Source organism: Chrysoperla carnea, chromosome 1, assembly GCF_905475395.1.
Source record: "Chrysoperla carnea chromosome 1, inChrCarn1.1, whole genome shotgun sequence".
NCBI classification, from domain to species: Eukaryota; Metazoa; Arthropoda; class Insecta; order Neuroptera; family Chrysopidae; genus Chrysoperla; species Chrysoperla carnea.
The window spans coordinates 129,953,211-129,980,429 of NC_058337.1; the positions used below are offsets into that span (position 1 = coordinate 129,953,211).

Sequence of the window (27,219 nt, forward strand, 5' to 3'; positions counted from 1 at the left end):
TTTATTTGGGGAAATTATTATTTATTTATGTATTTAATTATGTACCCGTGAACCTAATCTTAATTTAAATAAGTGAAGTTTTATTTTTATTATTTTACGAATTATTTACGATATATTCTTTAGTTAATTAGTCGGTCATATGAATATTAAAGGTATATTCCTTCATCCAAGCGTAACTAGTTAAAAATATTATATTTGTAATTAATTTCTAAATTTTATCTTAAAAAAATACATTTTTTTCTATAGGGTAAAAGATTTTACTTTAAATAGAAAGATTTTTTGCTCGGACCAATCTACAACACATGCAGAATCCGCTACCCATTTAAATTTTCCCGCAATTGAGAGTGCTTACAGCCGCAGCCAATCAAAAGCAGGCATATTGCTTGAGACAATCTAAAACCATGGATATAGAAATATTAAAATCTAAAGAACACGAAATATTATCGTTCAATTTGAATTTCCCGCAAATGAAAGCCGCAGCCAATCAAAAGTAGACACATTGCTTCCCTCCTGAGTGATACACTCCCCTCGTCTAAAGTAGGACTTTATACTACATCCCTAGTATAATTACTAGATCCGTGCTAAAATTTGATCCGCTTCTGCTTTGATTCGAACCCGCAACCTTCCAGTCAGTAGCCGAACGTTCTAAAGACGAATTAAGATCGCACGACCACTGAGCCGATTGGTACAGCGTTGGACTTAAGACACTAAAATCAATAGTAATCTATAGGTCGTTGGTTCAAGTCTGACTCGAAAAAACTGATTAAAGCCTAAAGATGCCCTGAAGGAGATTTGTTAAGGTGAAACCAAGACTTTTTATACCATGTATATATGAAATATACATAGTATATTAAGTTTAGTCCCAAGTTTGTAACGCTTAAAAATAATGATGCTAGGAAAAAATTTTGTCATAGGTGTTCATAAAATCACCTAATTAGTCCATTTCCGGTTGTCCGTCCGTCCGTCCGTCTGTGGACACGATAACTCAAAAACGAAAAAAGATATCGAGCTGAAGTTTTTACAGCGTACTCAGGACGTAAAAAGTGAGGTCAAGTTCGTAAATGAGCATCATAGTTAAATTAGGTCTTGGGTCCGTAGGAAACATCTTGTAAACCGTTAGAGATAGAACAAAAGTTTAAATGTAAAAAATGTTCCTTATCAAAAATTAAACAACTTTTGTTTGAAACATTTTTTCAAACGTGAGGGCGCCAATTAGGCGGAAATTTTATAATATGTACTATACTTGATTAGCAGTTATGTATGTGTCACATGTTTGTATGTGTAATGTGATAAAGAAATCAACACTGACTATGCATGGTATTTCAACAATTAACTCAGTCAATTGTTTGTTTTCACTTGTTATATAATAAATTGATTCTTTTTTGTTTCGGATAGATGCCAATTAAATACAGACATCACATATCTTCTATATTCGATTTTCTTTAATTGAATAGTTTCTTGACAACTGTCCGAATCAAAAGCAAATTGCTGAAAAGGCCTATTAGTTTTGGCACATTCCTGCTTTTAAATTTAAATTCAATTTAATGCGTTATCCCCGGGGTTTTTACATTTTTATGACTGGACCTCTAACATTGCCAGGTATTCCTTTCAGCACTCCTCTATCTTATACTCTTTGGTGCGAATGTTTTTAAATCATAAATGGTTTAGGTTTAGATTGTATTTGTGAATTTGTGATCTTCAAAGCTTAACAAAATGGCAAATAATTCATTTAATAATATAAATAATCATATATTAATCTATGAAGAGAATATTAAATCAGAAAAACAACCAAATATTGAATTGGTACTAATTAAAAATGAAATATTAGACGATGAATTTGAAGATGAACAAATTAAAAATCAAATATCGGAAGATAGCAATGATGGTGAACTGGAACAAAAAATTCTGGACAATATTAAAAATGAACCAATTTATGAAAATCAAGAACATTTCTCCACAGTTAAGATTGAAGATTTAAATACCGAATTGATAATTAAAAATGAAATATTAGATGAAAGTGATTTAAAATCACAACAAATTCATGCTGATGATGAAGATCAATCAATTTCCTGCAATATTTGTAATAAAACATTTAATAAACGAAGATATTTAATTCGACATCAACATATTCATAACAAGGAAAAATTACTTTCTTGTGATATTTGTAATAAAAAATTTAATTTAGAAAGAAATTTGGTTCGTCATAAACGGATTCATACCGAGTTAAAATCATTTTCATGTGATATTTGTGACAAAACATTTAGTGATAAAAAAAATTTAGTTTTACATAAACGGGATCATAGTGGTGAAAAACAATTTTCTTGTAACATTTGTAATAAATCATATAATATCTTAAGTTGTTTATCCAGACATAAACGTGTTCACAGTAAAGAAAAACCATTTTCATGTGACATTTGTAATAAAACATATAGTGATCGGGGTAGTTTAAATGTGCATAAACGTAATCATAGTGGTGAAAAACCATTTTCATGTGATGTTTGTAATAAAACTTTTAATCGAAAAGATGTGTTAGCTCAACATAAACATATTCACAGTGAAGAAAAACCATTTTCTTGTGATCTTTGTAATAGGACATTTACTAGTAAACATCATTTAGATGTTCATAAACGTATTCACAGTGGTGGAAAACTATTTTCTTGTGATGTCTGTAATAAAAAATTTCTTTTTCATTATGCTTTAGTTGTACATCAAAAGATTCATAGTGGAGTAAAATCATTTTCGTGTGATGTTTGTAATAAATCGTTTACCTATCAAAATGATTTACTACGGCACAAAATGATTCACAGTGGTGAAAAACCATTTTCATGTGATATTTGTAAGAAAAACTTTAGTAGAAAAGATTATTTAGTAAAACATAATTTAGTTCGACATACGAAAGAAAAATCATTTCCATGTGATATTTGTAATAAGTCATTTAATCAGCCAAGTAATTTGAGTGTGCATCATAAACGGGTTCATAGTGGAGAAAAATCATTTTCATGTCATGTTTGTGATAAAAAATTTGCTATTCAACATGATTTAGTCAGACATATTTTAATTCACACCGGGGAAAAGCCATTTCGATGTGAAATTTGTAATAAGTCATTTAATCAGCTAAGTAATTTTAATGTACATCATAAACGCTTTCATGGTGAACAAATTGCAACCATTTAGGTTCAACATTGACCATTCAATAACAAACTGTTTGTTTTTTGATGTGAGAATTTAACAGTTAATTTTAGTCAACTCAGTTTAAAAAAATGTTTTTACGGTTTTTTATTATTAATGCATATTAAATTTTTTAAATAAAATATTACATAGTATTTTTTTCACCTTATTATAAATTTTTTTGTATCAACAACAACCATAGGCGCTACAGCCCGACGTGGGTTTTGGCCTACTCCACAATGCGCCTCCAGACGTTGCGGTCCTGGGTCTTGGTTCCCCATCCAGTGACTCGCATTGTCCTTAAATCATCCAGCACCTGGTCCATCCATCTGAGCCTTGGTCTTCCTCTCTTCGTGGTAGCATAGATCTTGGCGTTAAGTATCTTCTTCGGCATCCTGGCGTCTTCCATTCTCTGGACGTGCCCAAACCAACGGAGCCTTTGGGATTTGTTGAACTTAACAATATCTTCACCGTCCAGGATTTCTAATATCTCCCTGTTGTTCCGGATACGCCATTCTGTCTCATTGATTTGTACCACTCCATAGATTCCTCTGATTATTTTCCGTTTGAACCTTCTTATCTTCTCCTGATCTTCTATCGTTAGTGTCCAGTTTTCACTCCCATATGTTATTACTGTTCGAACCAAACTCTTGTATATTTTCAACTTTGTCCTTGTAATCAGCTTGCTTTTCAAGAGCTTCACATTTGCAAAGTATGCTCGATTGCCTCTCTGGAATCTTTCTTTTATCGCTGTGCTAATTTTTCCTTCGTTATTTACCTGCTATCCGAGATATGTGAATGAAGAGTCTTCTTTAAATATCACATTTTTGTGATATTCTTTAAATATTACATTTGCTCATTAAATCTTTCCTTCTAAGATTAATCTTCGAAAAATTCGTTACATTATTGATTTCGATCAACAAGGTGGGAAAATTTTTTTTTTATTTCGGTTTTTTACTTTGGATTTGGTTAATTTTCTACTTCTTTCCCACTTTTACCAAGGAAGAATTCTGCTCATTTAGCACTAGTTATATATTTTAGCTGTAGATATTAAGAAATAGATAATGCATGAGAGTATGCTAAATGCACAAAAGGAGTGGCCGTTATTTTATAATGCGCGGACGTTTTACAAACCCATTTATGTGCAAAGATTGTGGTATCGGTTTTCCCTGCTCTGCCTGCTGCCATCAGGCCACTGTATAGCTCCGTATTCTTAGCAGATACAATTGTTATTTTTCACTCAAACTATTTCCATTCATTTGGGAATCGTTTGGGAGGATTTGGGAATATAATTTTAGAATTTGGGAATTATTAGTTTTCCTGTAATTAATGATTCTTTTTTCAGCGTATAGTTAGCAGGTAGGAAATTAAATCCACTTAATTTTTATGTTTTTCGAAAGGAAATCATTTGTGAATTACGATAAACACGAAATATTACGAAAAAACAAAATTATTGTAAATGAAGTGACATTTGAATATTGCCGCCATTAATATAACCACAAAAAATCAACTAAAAAATAAATGTAATTAATTAAATAATTTTAGTGTCCCAAATGATGAAACCGTGTTTAATGTGATTCCCAAATTAATTAGATTGGTCTCCATGTAAATTATTATCAAATAACGTAAAAATGGCGAAAATTTAATTTTTTACCTTCTAATTATACGCTTTGAAAAACTAATTAATTACATGAAAACTAATCAGTCCTAAATAATAAAATTATGTTCCTAAATCTTCCCAAACGATTCCCAATTGAATAAGAACAGTTTTAAGGCAAAATAAAACTTAACATTTACATAAATTATAAAATAAATTATTCAGTTATATTTGAATATTGGCGCCATACTGTTATATAACAATTAATGGTTCAGGTGTACGGTTAATTAACATAACCTATCAATCAACTAAAAAATAGGTGTAATTAATTAATTATACATTCCCAAACTCTGAAACCTTGTTTATCGTAATTCCCAAATGATTTCCTTTCGAAAAACATAAAAATTAAGTGGATTTAATTTCCTACCTGCTAACTATACGCTGAAAAAAGAATCATTAATTACAGGAAAACTAATAATTCCCAAATTCTAAAATTATATTCCCAAATCCTCAAAAACGATTCCCAAATGAACGGAAATAGTTTGAGTGAAAAATAACAATTTTATCTGCTAACTATACGGAGCTCCACTGTATCTCTGTTGAAATATTATATGATAGATATAGAAATATTATGATAGATACAGATAGATATACTTAGCAAAAACATGTTGATGATGATGTCGATGACGTAGCATTGATTAGCTTAAGAGTTACTTCAAACTTAAAACACCCCTCCTTTTTGCGTCGGAGATTAACTAATTCCCTTCAAAATCAGATCTAGATAAAATTTTAACCTTGATACTAACCACGAGATAATTTTTTTGTTTAGCTTCATTTGTGATGAATGTTTAGTAATCTAAGAATTTTCATCCTGTGTTCATTGATAAAAATTAAACAAAAATTACATTCTACAGAATTAATTCATTGTTAAATATAAAATGTTAGAAGAAGTTGTTCAATGGCAAAACAAATAATTCATGCCGGGCTAAGTACACCTTCGAGAATGAAAAATGAAGATTTTAAAACTGCAGAACAAAAATTACACACTGAATTAATCATTAAAAACGAAATTGAAGTAGAAAATGTTCCAATGGAATTTCAAGTAATTCACGTTATCAATAATCCTTTGATAATTAAAGATGACGATATGAAAATTGATCAAGATCATTTGATAATCAAAGATGAAAATGTTGATGAACAATCATTTATCTACAATCAAAGTAATTTACAAAATCATACAGGACTAGAAATTAAAAGGGATTTAAAAGAAAGTTTTCTAATGGATCTGGCAAGTGGTAATTCTTGTATTAAAAGAGAATCATCGTTACACACGGAATTAATTTTAAAAGACGAAGATATTGAAGACAATCATAATAATTCGAATGTTGATGAACAATCAGTTATCGATCGAAGTAATTTACAAAATCATGGATTAGAAATTAAAAAAGATTTAGAAAAAAGTATTCCAATGGATCTGGCAAGTGATAATTCTTGTATTAAAAGAGAATCATCGTTACACACAGAATTAATTTTAAAAGACGAAGATATTGAAGAAGATCATAATAATTCGAATGTTGATGAACGATCAGTTATCGATCAAAGTAATTTACAAAATCATGGATTAGAAATTAAAAGGGATTTAAAAGAAAGTTTTCAAATGGATCTGGCAAGTGGTAATTCTTGTATTAAAAGAGAATCGTCGTTACACACGGAATTAATTTTAAAAGACGAAGATATTGAAGAAGATCATAATAATTCGAATGTTGATGAACGATCAGTTATCGATCAAAGTAATTTACAAAATCATGGATTAGAAATTAAAAGGGATTTAAAAGAAAGTTTTCAAATGGATCTGGCAAGTGGTAATTCTTGTATTAAAAGAGAATCGTCGTTACACACGGAATTAATTTTAAAAGACGAAGATATTGAAGACAATCATAATAATTCGAATGTTGATGAACAATCAGTTATCGATCGAAGTAATTTACAAAATCATGGATTAGAAATTAAAAGGGATTTAAAAGAAAGTTTTCAAATGGATCTGGCAAGTGGTAATTCTTGTATTAAAAGAGAATCATCGTTACACACGGAATTAATTTTAAAAGACGAAGATATTGAAGACAATCATAATAATTCGAATGTTGATGAACAATCAGTTATCGATCGAAGTAATTTACAAAATCATGGATTAGAAATTAAAAAGGATTTAGAAAAAAGTATTCCAATGGATCTGGCAAGTGGTAATTCTTGTATTAAAAGAGAATCATCGTTACACACGGAATTAATTTTAAAAGATGAAGATATTGAAGAAGATCATAATAATTCGAATGTTGATGAACAATCCTTTATCGATCAAAGTAATTTACAAAATCATGGATTAGAAGAAATTAATAAGGATTTAGAAGAAAGTGTTCCAAAAGGTCCTACAAATGATGACCTACGAATTAATAATGAATCATCGTTACGTAAGGAATTAAAAATAAAAGATAAAGACGTTGAAAAAACATACGAAAATTCTGATCTGGATAACCTGCAAACAGTAACCATTCAAAGTAATTTAAATAGTCCAAAACGTGATCAAAAAGGATGTTTTTCTTGTCATTTATGTAATAAAAAATTGACCACAAAATATGGTTTAAGTAACCATTATAGAATTCATAAAGGAGAAAAACCATATGCTGGCGATTATCAAGAACGACCATTTTTATGTGATAAATGTGGTAAAAAATTTCTACGAAAAAGTCAACTAGAGAAACATGACGACTCGGTTCATTCAGATGAAAAACGTTTTTCTTGTAATATCTGTGATAAAAAATATACCGGAAAATACACTTTGAGTATGCATATTAAACTTTTTCATACAGGAGAAAATCATAAATATTACTCATGTGATATTTGTAATATAAAATTTAATTATAAATGTGCCTTGAATCGCCATAAACGTACTCATACGGGAGAAAAACCATTTTCTTGTAACATTTGTAATAAAAAATTTGCTCAAAAGCATATTTTAATTGATCATAAATTTACTCATACAGGAGAAAAGACTTTCTTGTGTGATGTTTGTGATAAAAAATTTTCTAGACGTTATACTTTAATTGCACATAAACAAACTCATACTCCTGAATCATTAATCAAAAAATTTTCATGTGATTTCTGTGAAAAAAAATTTAGGAAAAAAGGCACTTTAATTACTCACAAACGACTTCATACAGGAGAAAAACCGTTTTCATGTGATGTTTGTGATAGAAAATTTACTACACTATATTCTTTAAATTCACATAAACTCGTTCATACAGGAAAAAAATCATTCTTCTGTGATGTTTGTGATAAAAAATTTAGCCAAAAACATCATGTTACTCAACATAAACGAAGTCATACGGGTGAAAAACCTTATGCATGCGATGTTTGTGATAAAAGATATTTCAAAAATCAAGATTTAGTCAAACATAAGAAAAAGCATGCAAACGATTAATATTTTTATACCATGTATATATGAAATATACATAGTATATTAAGTTTAGTCCCAAGTTTGTAACGCTTAAAAATAATGATGCTAGGAAAAAAATTTTGTCATAGGTGTTCATATAATCACCTAATTTGTCCATTTCCGGTTGTCCGTCCGTCCGTCTGTGGACACGATAACCCAAAAACGAAAAAAGATATCGAGCTGAAATTTTTACAGCGTACTCAGGACGTAAAAAGTGAGGTCAAATTCGTAAATGAGCATCATAGGTCAATTGGGTCTTGGGTCCGTAGGATCCATCTTATAAACCGTTAGAGATAGAAAAAAAGGTTTTAATATAAAAAATGTTCCTTATCAAAAAATAAACAACTTTTGCTTGAAACATTTTTTCGTAAACATCACTGTTTACCCGTGAAGGCGCCAATTAGGCGGAAACTTTACAATATGTACTAAACTTGATTATCAGTTATGTATGTGTCACATGTTTGTATATGTAATGCGATAAAGAAATCAACACTGACTATGCATGGTATTTCAACAATTAACTCAGTCAATTGTTTGTTTTCACTTGTTTTTATTGATTTTTTGGGTTGATTCAAACGTAAACAAAAAATTTATATTCATGTACTTGGGCTTTTCTTTATAATATTATTAAATTAAATAAATATTACATATAATTTCTATGCTTTATTCGTTCCTAAATTAAAAAAATAGCCATTGAAATCCCGCTCTCACGTTATTCTACATCCTATATACAAAAAATCCCAATTCCGTATCCGTTTCCATAGATGTCGGGAGGCAGGAATATGGCAGAAATGTTCTGCCACGACTAAGAGAAGCAATTGATACTCAGTTTAGGCTATGCTGTTTATAACTGCAACTTTGAAATCGATTTAAATTAAGTTTTTTTTATTTATTTAAGGTAACCTTAACAATTTCAGCACCACCTTTGGAGTATCGACAGAATTTAAACGATGAAAACGCGTATTCTTGTCTACGTTTCTTAAGAAACGTAGCGGAATTGCTAACTTTATCATGTAACAATATTATGATCAGAAAATATTTTTCAAACAAAAGTTGTTTATTCTTTTAAAAAGAGCTTGTTTTTATATTTTTTACAAGGTGGGTTATGGGTTATACATACCCAAGACCCAATTGACCTATGCTTTTCATTTACGAACTCAACCTCACTTTTTACATACTGAGCCCGCTATACAAATTCCAGCTTGACATCTCTTTTCGTTTTTGCGTTATTGTGTTAACGGACGGACAAGCAATCGGAATTGAACTTTTTAGGTGCGATTTTATGAACACCTATATCAAAATTTTGTTATTAGCATCAATATTTTTAAGCGTTACAAACTTGGGACTAAACATATGGTACCTTAATATGTTTAATAAATACGCATGGTATAAAAATAAGTTTATAAATAAAATCTAAGGAAGTAAGAGCGAATGTTACGACGAACTAGTTCGCACAGTCCATCGAAAAGAATGCTCTTGGAACTAGTTTGTTCGCGAACTACACAAACCCTATATTTTGCATAAGTACCATCTCAAGGTAACGGGTATTGAGTGTTACCTCTAGTAAGGGCAGAGTTCAGAAACCGATATATTCTCTGGCAGAGTCTATATCAGTAAAGTAAAGGACTAGAATCTAAGTGGGTTTTCTCTCTAACCTCCTTAAGGTTAAGTAGGTGTAGCGCCGGCGCATTATTTGACAGTTAATTCAAACGTTTTTGAAAGTTATGAAACTTCAAAAACTTGTAAAGTTGTTTACGAAATGTTTTGAAATGAAATAATATAAAATGGGGGTGAAGGAATTATGGAGTTTATTAACACCCTTTTGCGAGAAGAAACCTTTATATGAATTAGAAGGTAAAACAATTGCAATTGATCTAGCTTGTTGGGTTTGTGAAGCTTTAACGGTTGTCGAATATAACGTACAACCACGATTTTATGTACGGTAAGCTATTTTTAAAAACTTTTATTTTTAATTAATCGGGCCACTTAAATATATGCAGAATAAAATGCTCTACTTCGTCAAAATCAGTTAGGTAGTTCTGGGAAAATATTCCGTAAAAACATGTACGAAAAAGTAGAGAAATTTTGAAAATACCTATGTTTAAGGAATCTATATTTTCGAACTCATCATCTATTATTGCTTGGAGTTCATCCGGTATTTGTTCTCGATGGAAAAGCACCAACATTAAAATATGATACAATCGCAGCACGAAATGAAATTCAATTTAAAGGAGCACGACCTCGTAAACCAAATGCAAATAAAGTGGCAAAAGATCCAAAGGATCGTTCACGGTTTAATTCAGTTTTAAAAAAAGTAAGAAATTTGAATTATTTTCGGTAAAGAAATAATTATAGATTCTTTCAAAAACTTTTAGTGTGAAGAATTATTTAATATTATGGGAATAAAATGTGTCCATGGTTGGGGCGAAGCAGAAGCGATGTGTGCATATTTGAATGAAGATAAAGTAAGTTGATATTCCAATAAAATTGGGTAATTTTACTAAAAGTCATTTTGGAATGTTGTTTTTTTAGTGCCCAAAAAAGTTAACTCAAAATTTTTGTATAGTTTGTAGATGGTTGTATAACTCAAGACTCAGATTGTTTTGTATATGGAGCTCAAATTGTATTTAGGAATTTTTCTTTATCTCAACAAGGTGCTACTGCTAATAAAGGAGGTTCTGTTGATGTTTATGATATTCGAAAAGTCCCAAGTAAGTATAACGTTCGGTATTCGGTTCTGTTAATTTCGAGTTCGCTTAATTTTTATATTTTTAATTCATTGTTTACACCGTTATAACAAAATAAAACATATAAATACTGCTTAAAAATGCTGTATTTAAGTGTCCTAAATTATTTAAAATACATTATAATTTTGATATATTTAAACGCAGTTTTTTGGCGCTCTCTGTTGATGACGTATAAGTACGTGATCTGTCAATTGGTGACAGTTCAATGTATAATTTACACTTTAAAAAAATGAATTTACAACACAGAATTTACACTCGTTATTATTAAGTTTTCTAATAGAAAGCCGTAGAATAGTATAATTTAATGAAATACCATATAAAATGTAAGTAATTAATATCATACAGTATGTCAACAAATTTTGACAAGCCCGTACTTTGATGTCATGTCCGTATAAAAATTTGAATTTCCGTTTTAGAAATTTTTAAATGCTCTCACTGAATTTGTACTTTTATTAATTAATTTTAAGTAATTAAAAAGATATGAATTACTAAAATAATGGTTTAGTTGAAATGTCCAGTCATTAAGATTACGGAAGTAAAATATTTGAATCAAATTTAAATTTCATGAATATTCCCTATTATGAATTTTTTTACAGATTTGGGTAGAAATAAAATGGTTGCACTTGCCTTATTATGTGGCTGTGATTATAATGCAGGCGGTGTAAATGGAATCGGCCGTGATTCAACAATGAAGTTTTTAAATTGTTTTGGAGATGATGTTATTTTAGATCGTATTAAAAGTTGGAAAACTGACACAGAAAAATTTCGTCAAATAGAACGAGAAATTAATTCACCAGATATTTGTACGGCTTGTGGACATGCTGGTAAAGTTCAAAAACATACGAGAAATGGTTGTTTAGAATGTAAAACTCCTAGAGGCTGTGATTCTTCGACTTATAAGTAAGCAGTTTTAATATTAGAAAGGAAGGACCACGACAAATTTACAGAGAAATTGACCTCTAGAGGCCTCGTTCTACCCAATAATCATTTCAATGACTTTGGACATTTACTTAAGGAATTTCATGGCTAATTATCACCCGGCTTTTGATTAAATTCTCAAAATAGGAGAAAACTATAAAGATCTAAGAGAAAGAAAAGACATGAAGCTAATTCTATTACTAACAAGTGAAATTTACGGAAACCTAAATTCGCACTCGAAACATATCTAAGAAAACCCTCCATTAAATTATCTTTTTCCATGGACCCTTCTCCTAGCTGTACCGATTTTGAAGCTCATCGTTTATTTTTTAGTTGTTCGTGTACGGAACTCTAAATGCGCACTTGAAAAATAGTTAAGAACACTCTCCATTAAATTACCTTTCAAACGACACAAAAAAATCATATTTGTTCATTCGTTTAGGCGCTACGATGTCATAAACAGACAGACACATACACACATATAGCGGTCAAACTTATAACACTCCTTTTTTTGGTTTGGGGGTTAAAAATCGTGTTTAGTTAGAGAACTTTTGTTGTAGTTTTAATAAATTCAAGAAGTATTCTTATTTTAAATATTAAATTTTGACGAAAGTCTATTTTTCTTACACATTTTGCTGGATTCGTTAGCATTTTAGAATAAGTTTTTCTATTGTTATAGAGAAAAGCGATTATTAATGAAAAATGAGTTAAATATACGATCCAAGGCATTACTGGACGATAATTTCCCGAATCAAGAATTGATAGATGAGTTTTTAATTCGTAAAGGTGAAATGCCAACTTCATTAGATTTATCATGGCGACAACCGAACCTTGTATCTTTTGTTGTAAGTATGGAAAAAAATCACAATATTTATGATAATTCGTTAATATTTATCTTGTTTTTAGAAATATGTCGGGAAAATGATCGATTGGCCAGAAATATACGCAATCGAAAAATTCTTACCATTGCTAACACGATGGCAATTATTAAATTATGAATATGTAAAAAATAATGCGCGAAATTTAAAAGGAGTTTTATTTCCTGATTTTATTACCAAAAAATGTAGACCTAAAGGTAATTGTTCAAACAATACTTTCTACTTCGATTAATTGAAAGCGCGCAGCCATTTTTAGTCAAATGATAAACCTAATAATTTTATCACTTCCAGGAATTGTAAGTTACGAAATTGTTTGGAAAGATAAAGATAATTATTTTCAAGATTTAATACCGGACCATCAAATCAAAGAATGGATGGAACATAATAAAGAAGAGAATACTCAAAAAATTTGGTCTACAGTTGAACCAGAAAATTGGGTGGTAAAAGCTTATCCAGAATTAGTACAAACGTTTTTAGATTCAAAAATAAAGAAGAAAAAGAAGCCAGGTATTGATAAAAATATTTAATTATAATGATAATACCTAAAAGGGGTATTCCAAAGGAGTCCCAAGGGACCATCTGTGCCCTCTTTGAAAAAACCTGTCACTCGAAGGCGAGATGTTTTCGGGAAAAATATGCTATTTTAAGCAGACGAAACTATAGGATTTTACCTAGGCCCACGCTACACAGAAAGCCCATGACTTCTCCGCCGGGATTTCTCTCTGGATTGATGGATCTAAATTTTCGAACCCAAATCTGACACCCTGCAGATCAACAGAGATCCCCATGTAATTAAGATGGTAGTTCAATCGACAGTCTCCTGTCACTAGTCTCATCACTCTTCTCAACTGTGCTCTAATGAGTTTCAAACGAGCACATTCGAATGGTCTAGTTGTGGTTATACACAGTTTGGCTGCGCATGCCCTGCGCGAAGTCTCAGTAATCAAGATGGGCTTGTCGTAGCCATTCCCTGCTATGATAATGATTGGTTCAAGTGAAAGGGGCGTTGACATGACTCCTCTCGTACCAACAAATCTGTTGCTTCATTCTTTTTAACGGTAGAGTGGCCCGATACGCAGATCAATCTGACTGAGTTATTCAGTGCCAGGCGTTTCAGTTCCTCGAATCATTTAAAGTTCATCCTCGATTGAAATCTTGACGTCTCAAGGACCCGAAGGGCAACCTGACTATCTGAGAATATACTGATTTGTGCCCCACTATAACCTTTCATTTACAAATCGGGGTACCTCTCAGCATGACGAATATTTCTGATTGAATACCGTCGCATATTGACCAAGAGGAATCAATTCCTTTAAAAGAATATTAAATTTTTTTGGTTAACATTTACTTACGTTTTATTTTCTTTTTTACAGAAAAAAGAAAAAAGGTTAAAGCATCGGATATCGATGAATTAAATGATTCATTGAACCATTTATGTGTTTCAAAAAAACCAACAAAATCTGTAAAAAAAATAAATGAGTATTTTGGAAAGTTGCCACCGAACAACGATAATGAAAATCCTATCACAGAAATGATTGATGAATTAAATACTTCATTAGGTCAACTCTGTGTTTCAAAAAAACCATCAAAATCTGTGAAAACTAAAAAATCTTTGAGAAAGTCATTATTAAAAAATAATCTTGAAAATAATATTCCAGATAAGGAAAATCTTGTTCCAAGTGAAGTAAATCATATTCAAGAATCCATTGATGAATTAAATGACTCACTGAGTCAGTTATGTGTTTCAAACGAACCAAAAAAACCGACAAAACAAATTGGAAAGTTTAAGTTTGTAAAAAGTATTCCGGTTTGTGAAAAACCTATTTTAGAGTCGAGAAACTCTGAAAATGTTGATAATCAACATGAAAATGACGATAAGACTGAAAAGTATTGTAAAAGTTTAGATTTAAATTGTTCAAATCTTTCAAATTTTGATGAAGACTCTGAATTGAATCTTTCTGAAATTGTTGAATCTATTGTTAATAAAGGAAGTTTAAATTTGCTACAGCTTTATAAAGCATGAAACTTAATAATATAATTTTTTTTTTAATTATTTGCACTTGAAATTATTGTGTACATGTTTTAAATTTCAGTTTATTATTTTACTGAAATTTTGTTCGCTCAATAGAAAATGAAAAAGTGAAACTGAAAGACAGGGATTGGCTGTGATTGAGTTCTGTCCTTAAAGCGATTTTTCTGCTGAACAAAGGTATTCTCACAAAATTTCATGATTTTGATCTTGTGTGGTTCACTCCTTGGTAAAACTAGACAAGCTATGCTCGATGTAGGACGAGTTTTGGTTCAGTAGGTGCATGTACCTAGTCGACGCCATTTTAGCTTTTTCCCACTCCTGATTCAAATGTTGTAAAAAACATGAATACTTTTTGTGTGAACAATCCTTGTGTGAAAAATAGTTCCTGACAATAAATAAAAAATTAATGATTAATGAACTTTTTCCGCCTCAGATTTTTCCAATTTTTAATATGTAAACAAAACATTGACCAATTTGACAGCTCAAATGGAATAGTGAAGGCGCTGAGTGCCTACAAAAAGATTCTTAAACTAGAACAAATTTGCAATTTTCTCATATATAATTATGTGGGATTTTCTTTCGTTAAGGGCTCGCTATCGACTTATAAACTAATAATGGGCCGGAAAAATGATGAAACTTAATACTTACAATAATGCTAATTTCGTTGTTATTTCATAAAACGTATTATTATGTGCATAACATTATAATATAGACCTTTATAATGAGTACCTTAAAGTCCAAAAATAATTTTAATTGGCCAATGTACGGCCGTTTCAAACCAAGCGCTTTGCGCCGATCTTATGCATTATCATTTTTGTTTACAATTTTAATAATATCTCCGGTTCTATTGGTCCTACCAAGGCGAATAAAAAAAGGAAATATTTTTTTTTACATGTTTGAATAAAATAATATTTGTATACTAAATTTCCAATAACTTAGGAGCTATGGCCGTATAAACAATTTATTTGTTTATAACAAATTTCCCCCCACTTTTAGCTATGAGCAAGCTGAAAATTCAGATTCAGCGGGTCAAAATACGTCGATACAAAATAAATACACCCCTTGTTCGGTAGGACCTGTAAATGTATTCAAAACATACTCAGCGCCTACACTATAAATAAATAAGCAATATGGCGCTGACTGGGTACTGTGCAAGAAAGTGAAAGAATGCCTCCATCCTACTCCTACCTACAAAAGAGCATACCTTGTCTAGTTCTACCAAAGTTCACTCCAGATATCAAGTATTCTTAAAAAAATTTTCTAAATTATACATCATAGACATAGGAGTGAAATAAAGACTTCCAGTATAATTTTTCTAAAATTTATTAATAATCGAAATATTAATTATTGTCAAATTTCTTTTCATAAGTTTTTATCAGATCCAAATGTTTAGGAAAACTAGTAAAAGCAACATACTGATATGAATCACACGTACTTTGTAGATAACCTGACTTTGATGGACCTACACTTACAATCCCACATATAAAATGTCTATTTTTCCAGTTAAATATATAACCACCTCCGCTGTCTCCATTACATACACTTGTACCTAAAATTAAATATTTTGTTCAGAAACATTCATGTACGTGTATTGTGGGAAAAATATGAGGATGGATCTCAACAATAAGCTTGTTGACTAAATTTTTTTTTATCACTTCAGATGAAGAATTCCCATGGGCAGAAAATTGTTTTCGAAAATCTTTGGAAGTACGCAAAATATGAACGTTTAAAGTTCCTAATTAAACAAAGAGGAAGATATAGGTTAGTGACGTCATTGTCCAATATCATCATAGAGATACATATAAAAAATATATAAAACTTTGTTGTGCTAAAAGGAGATGTACAACAATCTTTGAATGCTTATAACTTCTTCGTTTTGTGATCAATTTTTAATTTCACTTTCAAATTTTGTTATGGTATCAAGTCTAGTTTTACATTTTTATGCGGAATATGACCAATTCGACATCAGGCAATTATCGTATTATTTACCATTATGAAAACCGGCACAAATTTTATCGTAAGTAATGGCAGGTCTAAAATCTACTGGTAAATCCTGCAAACAAGAATTGTATTCAACATAAGGCATTTTTATAGATTGTAATTCTTCAGAAAACGAACCAAACTCTTCGGTTAAACCCCATCCAGAAACCTAAAAACAATAACTTTCAATATATTTCTGCGAGACTTCGGATTCTAGATAATATACATACTATTCCTGAAAAATTCCCTCGCTTTAAAACTTCTTCATATAATTGATTACTCCAATCAATGCAGATTGGACGTACTATGTTAGTCAATCGAACTGGACATTTTAATACTATAATGGCTATATCATTAGCGAAACTACTTTCTTCAGCTCGAAATTTAGTGTGCGTGCTGATTTCTTGAACCTAATTGCAAACAAGTGAAAACAAACAATTGACTGAGTTAATTGTTGAAATACCATGTATAGGCAGTGTTGATAACTCTGTCACATTTCACATACATACATATCTAACATATTTAACTGATATTCTCATATAATGCGCAAGTGTTGATGCGCAATCGTTTGTTTTTTTTTGACGTCATGTAAATAACAAAAGATATTCACTTTGATATTCCTATATTAATTACATACTATAAAATTTGTACCTAATTAACGCCCTCGTGGGTAAACAGTGATGTTTACAAAAAAATGTTTCAAACAAAAGCTGTTTATTTTTTTGTAAGGAACATTTTTTACATTTAAACTTTTATTCTATCTTTAACGGTTTACAAGATGGGTACTACGGACCCATGACCCAATTGACCCATGTTGCTCATTTACGAACTTGACCTCACTTTTTACGTCCTAAGCACGCTGTAAAAATTTCAGCTTGATATCTCTTTTCGTTTTTGAGTAATCGTGACCACAGACGGACGGACGGACGGACGGACGGACGGCCGGACGGCCGGACGGACGGACAACCGGAAATGGATTAATTAGGTGATTTTATGAACACCTATACCAATTTTTTTTTTGTAGCATCAATATTTTTAGGCGTTACAAACTTGGGACTAAACTTATAATACTATGTATATTTCATATATACATGGTATAAAAAGAGATAATGAATCTAATTAATAAAGTATTTGAATAATAGACCAATAGTGGGACACCACGGTTTTTATACCATGTATATATGAAATATACCATACCATGTATATATAAAGTTTAGTCCCAAGTTTGTGACGCTTAAAAATATTGATGTTACGAACAAAATTTTGGTATAGGTGTTCATAGAATCACCTAAAAAGTTCAATTCCGATTGCTTGTCCGTCCGTTAACACGATAACGCAGAAACGAAAAAAGATATCAAAGATACGGCATGATCGAGGTGGCAGACAAGCTCATCGGTGCAGTATTTTTGTAGAACAAAATATTTTATGATTGTTTAATAATTATTGATGTTATCAAGTGGTCATAATGTCCGACAAATTCCCTGTTGCTTTTTTTCAGAACGATAACTCAAATATGGCGTCATCATGCTCATTTGGAAACGCAGCCTTTTCGAATAAAATCGTAGAGGAAAGTTTAGTAGACTTGTCAAAAGGAAGTCACTAACGAAGTTTCAAGTATGTAATTATAATATAAAAAAACCGTCGTGTCCCACAGTCTATAATGTCTTGTTTCGTCATGCAAAAACTATTGAAGATATCCAAATTATTTTTGTGCGTTTACGATTTTTATTTACATATTGAGATTAAATGAAATTTTTGAGTACCTACCTGTTTGTATTGACCATATTTATCTTTAGTACTTTTCCAAGTTCGGTAAAATTTCCCCACGGCAACGGCATAGTTTCGAGGATTTTTGTCTGGTTTATTCCCATACCAAAAACAGTGTGCAGCTATAAATTATTTTAAAGATAAAATTTGAACATATTCGATAAAATCAGGCTGTTTTTCACCAAATTCGTGCTAATTGTAATAGTGAAAAAACTCATGTGAAAATCTGAACATATTTGAATTAGATATTGTAAGCGTTCATTGGATGAAAATTTAAAATGAAAGGTCGTTTTTCCCATTACAATTATGGAGTGTAGAGGTAAAGGAGCATAATCTTTTAGTAAAAAAAAATTTATATGAGCTTATTTTAAATATAGGTACCTGACACAACCAGTCTATTTGATATTAAAGTTCCACCACAAATATGTTCGTAACACTCATCTGAGGTGGGATCATGTTTATAAATTCCAGCGTGCCATGGATATCCAGTTTTTGGTGCAGTATACCCTTTCGTTATTAAAGGTTCTGCTTTTGCTATTAATGTACCACATTCTAAAACAAGTAAAAAATGAGGACGTGAAACTTATAAGAAGGCGCCTATCTGGGCGAGGTCTAGTCCTCGATCGTTGCGTACTTTGTACAGCGTATCAGGCTGACTTTTGTTTTCAATCAATTGAAATCTATTGAAAACGCTATAGGTCGGCATAGGAGGTTTCACGCCCTGATATATATATATATCAGGGCGTGAAACCTCCTATGCCGACCTATGTTCTTGCGTTGGATATTTCAGTAGGTTTTTTCATTTCATAAGTATTTTGTAAATTATTGCTCATACATTCAATATTGGTAAGGTTGCCTATAAGGTTATGCTATATTAACGCGAGTGGGTATAATAAGTATTTGAAACTTGAAATTTTTTCTAATAATGCTAGGTGCTACAAATAAAAAGTTTAAAGCTTTTTTACCTGGATTACAATCAAATAACTTGTGTGACCACTTTCCATTTTGGCATTTCATTCCATTGTATGGTTGATATAAGAAATTTTTTACTTCAAAAGCTTCTTTACACTTAACGTTTGCAAGGGTACCGTCAAATGGTTTATCACATGGAACTTTGTAGCCTTCATATGAGCATTCAATTTCATGAATTTTAGAGACTAGCGGTGGACAAGTTTCTGAAAATATTTTCGATAAAAATGTACATATTTTTTGCTTTCAATGTTTGCCGAATGCATTATATTTTGAAAGCGAATGTACTTAATATTTTTAAAGGACCTTTGTTAAGAGAATTAATGAATGTTTCCTGGTGGACTTTATATATCCTTTAAAGGAAGTGCTGTGTACAGCTTTTTTTACTCACTCTAGTTCAAAAGGCACGCCCAACGGCAAATAGTAGAATAATTTCTCGATTTTAAAAAAGTTGGTTATATGTATTGATTAAAAAGGTAACAATTTTTGTTCGAAACTTTTTTCCGCAAATCGTACAGTTTAGGTAAAATCTGACTGAAAAGCTTTGCCCAAAATTGTTTTTTCGTATCAAAATTGTTATTTCGTATAATTGTGTCTGCAAAATCTAGGCATGCTTCCCAATAAATCCAATAAAAAGGTTCGTTTTTATAAAGATAATTTTTGTGCAAATTCAATGAACAAACGCACAAAAACCTAGATTTTTTATATCAATTACTGTTTAAACTATTCGGTTTAAAAAAAAAATGTTTCAAACAAAAATGTTTGCGTATTTATAAAGAACAACTTTCCAATTTAAAGCGTTCGTCTAATGTTTGTTAGCTGTGAATCAGAGTGAGATTTTAATTGAACCTGAAAACTACAAATCGAATTCGATGCCGGTATAAGATGTGTCACTTTGAAACTAATATTTTTCGTTTGAAGCATTTTCCTCGATTTAATTTATTTTTCGAGTTTCAACCATATGTCAATTTGAAAGACACCTGTACATGATATGAGCCTAAAGGGCGGCAAATATTATTTTTGCCTGGAGCGGCAAAATAGCTAGATTGGGCCCCGAGAATACAAATGTGTTTTCACAGTAATTTCGTGGTCATTCCTTACTGATACAATTCGGAAATGGATGTGTCCATTGGCCTTCTCCGTTGCAAACAATTGTCGATTCTGCGATACCCAATGTATACCCATGATTGCATTTAAAGATTAAAACTGTCCAATATGGAGCTGAAGCAGGGGACGGCAAATGCGTTGGAATCTTCCCCTTGTTTGTCCTCACTTCACCATTTTCTGGCTGATTAGGATATGGACATGGTATTAATATGCTCTGGGGTAGCTTTGGAGTGGTACTTGTAGTCCAAGATTTGGGTGTTGTTATACTAATATCAACCGTATAATAATCATTAACGCATGATTTTACTCCACATGCTCCGTATGTGCACTGCTTTTGTGTTGTATCACAATTAAAATTATGACATTGCCGATACGTTTCATCGGATCCATCATCACAATCTCTGATTCCATTGCACAAATTTTCTTTTTTAATACATAAACCGCTGTTACATTTAAAACGGTTTTTTCTGGAATAAAAAAAAAATAAAAAATCAAAGATATTATGGGTAAAATATAAAAATAAACTTAGAACCAAACAATGTTTTATTCAATTTTAGTTGTAGTTTTTACATTGTCAATGGGATCCCATGCGTTAAGCTTTATACAAGACCAAAATTCAATTTTGGTAAAAAATTCTTTGAATGAAGACATACATTTTTTATCAAAATTCTAAAGAAATTATAAAAGATTAAACTAACCCACAAATCGTTTCGTCCGTTACATTAAAAACAGTGTTACATTTTGGTAATAATTCATCGGAGTAATCAACACAATCTGGTTTTCCATCACATATTGCTTCCAATTCAACACATGCTCCATAATCACATTGAAATGTATTGGAACATCTAGTTTTAAAATTGAGATTAGAAACATTTTCATGAAAAATTAAAGCTTAAAATCTACAGTATTTATTCCCTTTCATTTCTTCGAATTAGTAATCTCTAAAACATTTTTTTCTTGGGTCTGACTTAAATTTTCAAGCACATCAAAAGCATTTATTTCCTTTCACAAATTTTGACTCTGTTATGATTTTAAATAAAAGTTATCATTGATCCAGCAAAACCTGTAATGACATGTTTTCCAGTTGTTCGAAGTTGAGACTTTACACGACATGAAACCAAATCAAAATATTTGGAAAAATTAGTGTTTTGATTTATTAAACTTTTTTATATCAGTTTATAGGCAATACATATTACATGAATGTATGATTTTTGTATAAAATGAGTTTGATGTCGTGAAATATATAAATAAATCAGTATTTTTTGAGGAACCTGTGGAAATTTTTATTACTAATCTCAACAATAGGTTTTCAACAATTTTCTCCAGCTTATTAAAAAAACTGCAGGTTTTAGAAACTTGAATACTTTTAAAATGGAATTATTTTACCTGGTATTTGAACAGGTTGTATAAGTTTCATCGGAGTTATCTACACAATCTTTAATACCATCGCATATTTGATCTTGCCTGATACATTCTCCAGATAAACAACGAATTTGCCAATTTTCCCTGTAAAATTGATCAAAATTTTGAGCATATTCGAAAAGATTTTTCTATATAACTATACTTACAGACATTCGTTTGTATTAAAATTATCACAATCAGCTTCATCTGAACCATCATAACAATCTGGTACGGTATTACATTTTAGAGAAAGTGGTATGCATGCCCCACTTGCACAATTAAATTGGCTTGTATTACATCTGTATAAAAATTAGGAAATGGGTAAAATATTTTGGTCAAAATCACTAGAATTTGTTGGAAAAGTATTAATATTTACCGCCGATCTTTACATGTTTCAAATGTTTCATCTATTTTGGTTGAACAATCTATTTTTCCGTTACACAGATCGGAGTTAGGTAGACATTTCGAATATTTACCACAGTTGAATTCATCACTTCTATAGTATTAAATTTATAATTATTTATTCGAAATTTTTATTTAGGTAATATGTGTATAAATAATTCGACTTACCCGCAATCATCAGCTCGACAGTCATTTACCAAAATTATAAAAATTGCTATAAAATAAAAAAAAATTTTTGTTAGAAACACAAACATGAATAAATTATCTTGCTAAAATTATTCTTGATATAAAGATATTAACACTTCTTGGCGGGGATTGAACCTATACACTTTTTAATTCGTAGTGTCTGCTTGTCTGCTGTCTGCCAAAAAACTTTGGATCTATTTTTAATCCTTTTCCCGTGATCCAATCGAGCTGAAGTTTTGCAGGCAGACTCATGGCGATGATAAAAAAAATTCGTTTAGAAAAAATAAATTATTGTATTTTCCAAGATTCATTCGGTAAATTCTTCAATAGAATAATATTCTGTTTTTTTTCTTCTCAATCTTTTTTTTCTTTTTTATTTTACATTTTATTTTTAGTTTTAAAATTTATTTAATTATATTTTTTTTAAGTTAAGTATAACTGTTTAATTTATTTTGTAAAGTGATTTATTTATGTCTGTTTCTTTTTCTTTATTTTTTTTAAATTGTATCTTATTATTGCCTTATTTTGTAGAATGCACTATAATTGATTTATGTCAATAAATATTAAATAATAATAAAAACTTGGTTTTTATGGCTTAGTTTTTTAATTATTTAGGATTTTGTACAAAAATAATCGATTCATGCCAATCAAACTTAAATGTTCGCTTTAATTATAGGATATATTTAACGAGTAATTATAATTATATTATAATCCATGTTTGTCAAAAAAATGTTTTCTGAATTCTAAGATTAAAACAGACTAGAAATATTCAGTCGGTTTTTCCGGATAATTTTCTGTTTGAGTGGAAAGCATAAGTCGAAAATTATTAGCCTGACGTTTTTGTGTTTATAATTATTTAATTTGTTTTTTTACTTGTGGATTTAGATGTTGAGTTTTTCTCCTTACAACAAGTTTTGAATAAATGAAATTTTGACTGCACTCAGACGATCCACCCTCAAAAATTGAAACGAATTCTCAAATATTTTCATACAGTTATATTTTTAGATGACGATACTAACCAATACTTAAAGTAAGTAAGTTAATTTAGTAAAACTTACCGTTTGTGAATAAAAAATAAGAAATTAATTTGTTCTTCATTTTTCAAAACAACTTGAGCTGCATAATCAGTTCAAATAAAAGAATATATGAAACTAATTTTTCTAATTATTATTAAAAATTATTTATTATCTTTTAATTTTTCGTTAATTAAATTAATTTGTGCGGTTTATTAACTTCCGGAATCGAGCGAATTGTTTACATTGCAAACATATTTAGAGAATACTAGCAGTTACTCACTCACTTCGCTGGGCAATTTTAACTTTAAAAATAAAGACAATCGCTTTATAGCCTACACATCCCTTGTCCTTACTTTTCCTCCCAGTTATTCCTTATAATCCCGGAAAAATGTTCCATAAGATACATCTATTCGATATTTCAAGTGGGTACGTCCTGTAGTTCTTTAGATAATTCCACAGGAACCTAACATTTTTTGGGATCAAAACTTATCGTATGTGTTAAGGGTGTATGGGCGTGTATGAATCAAGTAATTTCAGGTAAACAAATATATAAAAATAAATTTTCCCAACTTTGATAGTGAATAATGTTATAACTTAGCGATACAAGACGAAAAGTAAGAATAAAATTTGTCGATATTCGAGGTAATTTTCAAAATATTAAAAGTTGAAAATTTTCTTTAATTATTCAGCTTTCGATATTTCGAAAATCAAGGCAGATATTATTCTTATTTTTCGTCTAGATAGGTTTCATTTTAAGAAAACGTCTTTTTTTGCGGAAACTTTAATCTCGGAACGAGTCCAACGATTTTCATGAAATTTAGTATGCAGGGGGTTTCGAGTGCGAAAAATCGATCTAGCAAGGTTTTATTTAAAATAAATATCGAGCAAAACTCGGTCATCCAGGCACTGTTTATTTAAAGGCAAGCTTTATTTAACACTCAAAGGACAAGAAAGTAAATTTTAATGTCTTGGAAGTTAGAAAATACAATTTTTCCCTGTAAATGAAGATTTTTATAAATTACATAATAAACATTTTTAGATTTTTAGATGAAATTTTTTTATAATTTTAACAATTTTTGTTCATTCACACGTGTTGTAAATGTTTATAGTATTTACTATGTACACGTGATTTACTAATATTGTATAGATTGCGTTTTAATAATGATAGCTTTTACCAGAAAAAAAAAAAACTTTTTCACATTCATTGTCACTGCAGAATAGAATAAAATTTAATAACAAAACAAAACATTTTATTGTTAATTATTGTAATTATCATTTTATATTTCAATTATACGTTGTCATATATTTATTTTAAATTGTTTTGTGTCTAATAACAGATCAATTAAAAAGTCTAAGTATACTACCTACTAGTTCAAAGTTCACAAAATTCGCCTGAATTGAGATTTTTCCCAGAGGAAGTTAATGTAATAAAGCCCGAGGTTTCAAGGCTGCATTATCCGAATCAAACCTTTTCAATGTGATGTCTGTGTGTGTGTGTGTGTGTGTGTACGTATGTGCGTATGTTCGTTAGGATTCTTTTGCCTCGATTATCTCGAGAATGAGTTACGATATTTACACGTGACTGTTCTTATTCGACGCGTAATCGCGTATTTAAGAAGTTTTCAGCAGAATTAGTTGAGCCGTTTTTTATAGGTAATAAAAAAATTGGAAAAAAACTGAATAAACAGTATCTGAAAAGTGGATAAAACACATCATTTATCTATGGAGATAATGATCGCTCCAACATAAGCTGCAGTACATGTTCAAAGAATAATCTATGAAGGCTAACAAGACCTTTTTTTAATGATTTTCCCCTTCTGGGAAATTAGTCGTGCGGACTACAGAGGTCGATCTCACACGATTTCAGTAAAACACCGACTATGTACTGCCAATTTATTTAGCTAAAATTTTTATTGAACCTAACCGTAATGAGGCAATACTGTTTCCCGTCTAGTTAAGTCTCTGTAATTCCAGAGTGTACCTTGAGTAACAAAATTTTCCGTTTTTGGATGTTTTGATCACTCGGGAATATTTTTATTCATTTAGGGGGTTGTCAAAGTAATCACACGAGTTTTAAATTGTAGTATTAAAAAGAATTTCAATTATATTGTCCCTGAAATAATAAATCATTTAAAATTCCATATAGTCTTAATTATACATGCATCTATAATTATACAACATGAAATGAATTAATAAATTCGCTAATATTTGTTTGCCATTGTACAAATTTAGGGACCAGGAACCATGAGTTTTGTATTCTTGAAATCCCTTAGAGATACGAGTGATTCCGTTCTAACTGTTACTTTTTTTTTATTAAAAATATTTTTTTTAAGTTTTGACGTATATTATTCTCTTCTATTGTAAAAATGAAAGGCTGAGAGGATTTACAGTTCAAACGATATCGTACTATTCGTTGTGTCATTATAAAATGATTTCGTAAAGGATAATAAAGTGTTTTAAAATATATACACAGGGTATAAAAATGATAACTTGTAATCATTTTATCAAATTTGATAAGAATCGTTTACAAATTATATATATTTAAAACTCTTTGCATATGGTAATTATTTACAACATATTATCACGCATTATATTTAACAATGATATGGTTTTTTTTTTTTTTTGTAACAATAAATATAGGGGGAAGTTTAGATTTTGCAGGCTCGACTTTAAAACCACGTTCCTGTATTTTGAAATTTATTGAAACTACTTTAAATTTGACCAAATATTTGAAAAGTACGGCCCAAAATTAGTGGAATTACATACTTGATTGATCAAAATTAGATAAAATTTGCGTGTGGTAGAGCAAAATCAAATTTTTTGGATTTTTATGACGTCATGAAGTTCAAAAATCAATTTTTTAGATATTTTGTTCAAATGATATCGTATTTGAATGAAATTTTTTTTGAAACCCAGTAATTTTGGGTCGTATTTTTCATTTTTTGCAATAGTTATTCGTTTATATTAGCCCATATACCAAATGTGGAAAACATGGTACTGAATTTTCGAAATTTATTGAAGCTCCCTGGTGGAAAAAACATTTGTAGTAAGAATAAGAAATTCTGAAAAAGTCTTAGGAACTTTGAATTTCTCAACGTTTTCGGGCTAGTCTAATTCAGAGTTATTCAGAGTTCTTAATACTTTTTTAAAGTTTCTAAGACTTTTTCAAAGTTTCCTAAGACTTATTCTTTTTTCAAATAATTTTCCACTAGGGCTACGTTAAATTTGGCAAAATATTTGAAAAGAACGGCAGAAAATTAGTGGATGTACATACTTAATCGATCAAAATTGGATAAATTTGCATGTGCTAGAGCAAAATTAAATTTTTTGGATTTTTATGACGTCATAAAGTTAAAAAAATCAATTTTTTTTGATATTTTGGTCAAATGATATCGTATTTGAATGAAATTTTTTTTGAAACTCACTAATTTTGGGTCATATTTTTCCTTTTTGGTCGTAGTTATTCGTTTATATTAACCCTTATACCAAATCTGGAAGGCATGTTACTGCTTTTTCGAAATTTATTGTAGCTACGTTAAATTTGACAAAATATTTGAAAAG

The 27,219-nt window shown here is 30.3% G+C and overlaps 4 protein-coding genes across 4 annotated transcripts; 3 read left to right on the plus strand and 1 right to left on the minus strand.

The window, feature by feature from the left end:
* Positions 1-1,713: 1,713 nt before the first annotated feature.
* Positions 1,714-3,174, plus strand: LOC123294882 (zinc finger protein OZF-like). The gene is made up of 3 exons (XM_044876069.1): positions 1,714-2,629; positions 2,702-2,947; positions 3,044-3,174. The coding sequence occupies exons 1-3, from the start codon at positions 1,714-1,716 to the stop codon at positions 3,172-3,174; spliced, it is 1,293 nt and encodes a 430-aa protein (XP_044732004.1).
* A 2,549-nt stretch (positions 3,175-5,723) lies between these two features.
* On the plus strand, positions 5,724-8,240 carry LOC123294892 (zinc finger protein 112-like). The gene is made up of 5 exons (XM_044876081.1): positions 5,724-6,366; positions 6,412-6,555; positions 6,601-6,744; positions 6,838-7,602; positions 8,065-8,240. Exons 1-5 carry the CDS (start codon positions 5,724-5,726, stop codon positions 8,238-8,240), a joined length of 1,872 nt encoding a protein of 623 aa, XP_044732016.1.
* Positions 8,241-9,618: 1,378 nt separating this feature from the next.
* LOC123294901 (flap endonuclease GEN) lies at positions 9,619-14,821 on the plus strand. Its single transcript, XM_044876091.1, has 9 exons — positions 9,619-10,197; positions 10,362-10,569; positions 10,631-10,720; positions 10,822-10,966; positions 11,599-11,902; positions 12,600-12,765; positions 12,827-12,995; positions 13,090-13,305; positions 14,172-14,821. Exons 1-9 carry the CDS (start codon positions 10,040-10,042, stop codon positions 14,819-14,821), a joined length of 2,106 nt encoding a protein of 701 aa, XP_044732026.1. The 5' UTR covers positions 9,619-10,039.
* Positions 14,822-16,170: 1,349 nt separating this feature from the next.
* On the minus strand, positions 16,171-26,080 carry LOC123294910 (modular serine protease-like). Its single transcript, XM_044876102.1, has 14 exons — positions 26,047-26,080; positions 23,701-23,712; positions 22,625-22,670; positions 22,431-22,550; positions 22,222-22,353; positions 22,040-22,159; positions 21,352-21,498; positions 20,648-21,120; positions 19,543-19,752; positions 18,959-19,129; positions 18,578-18,699; positions 17,041-17,220; positions 16,820-16,979; positions 16,171-16,379 (listed from the first exon to the last, which is right to left on the minus strand). Exons 1-14 carry the CDS (start codon positions 26,078-26,080, stop codon positions 16,171-16,173), a joined length of 2,136 nt encoding a protein of 711 aa, XP_044732037.1.
* Positions 26,081-27,219: the final 1,139 nt, after the last annotated feature.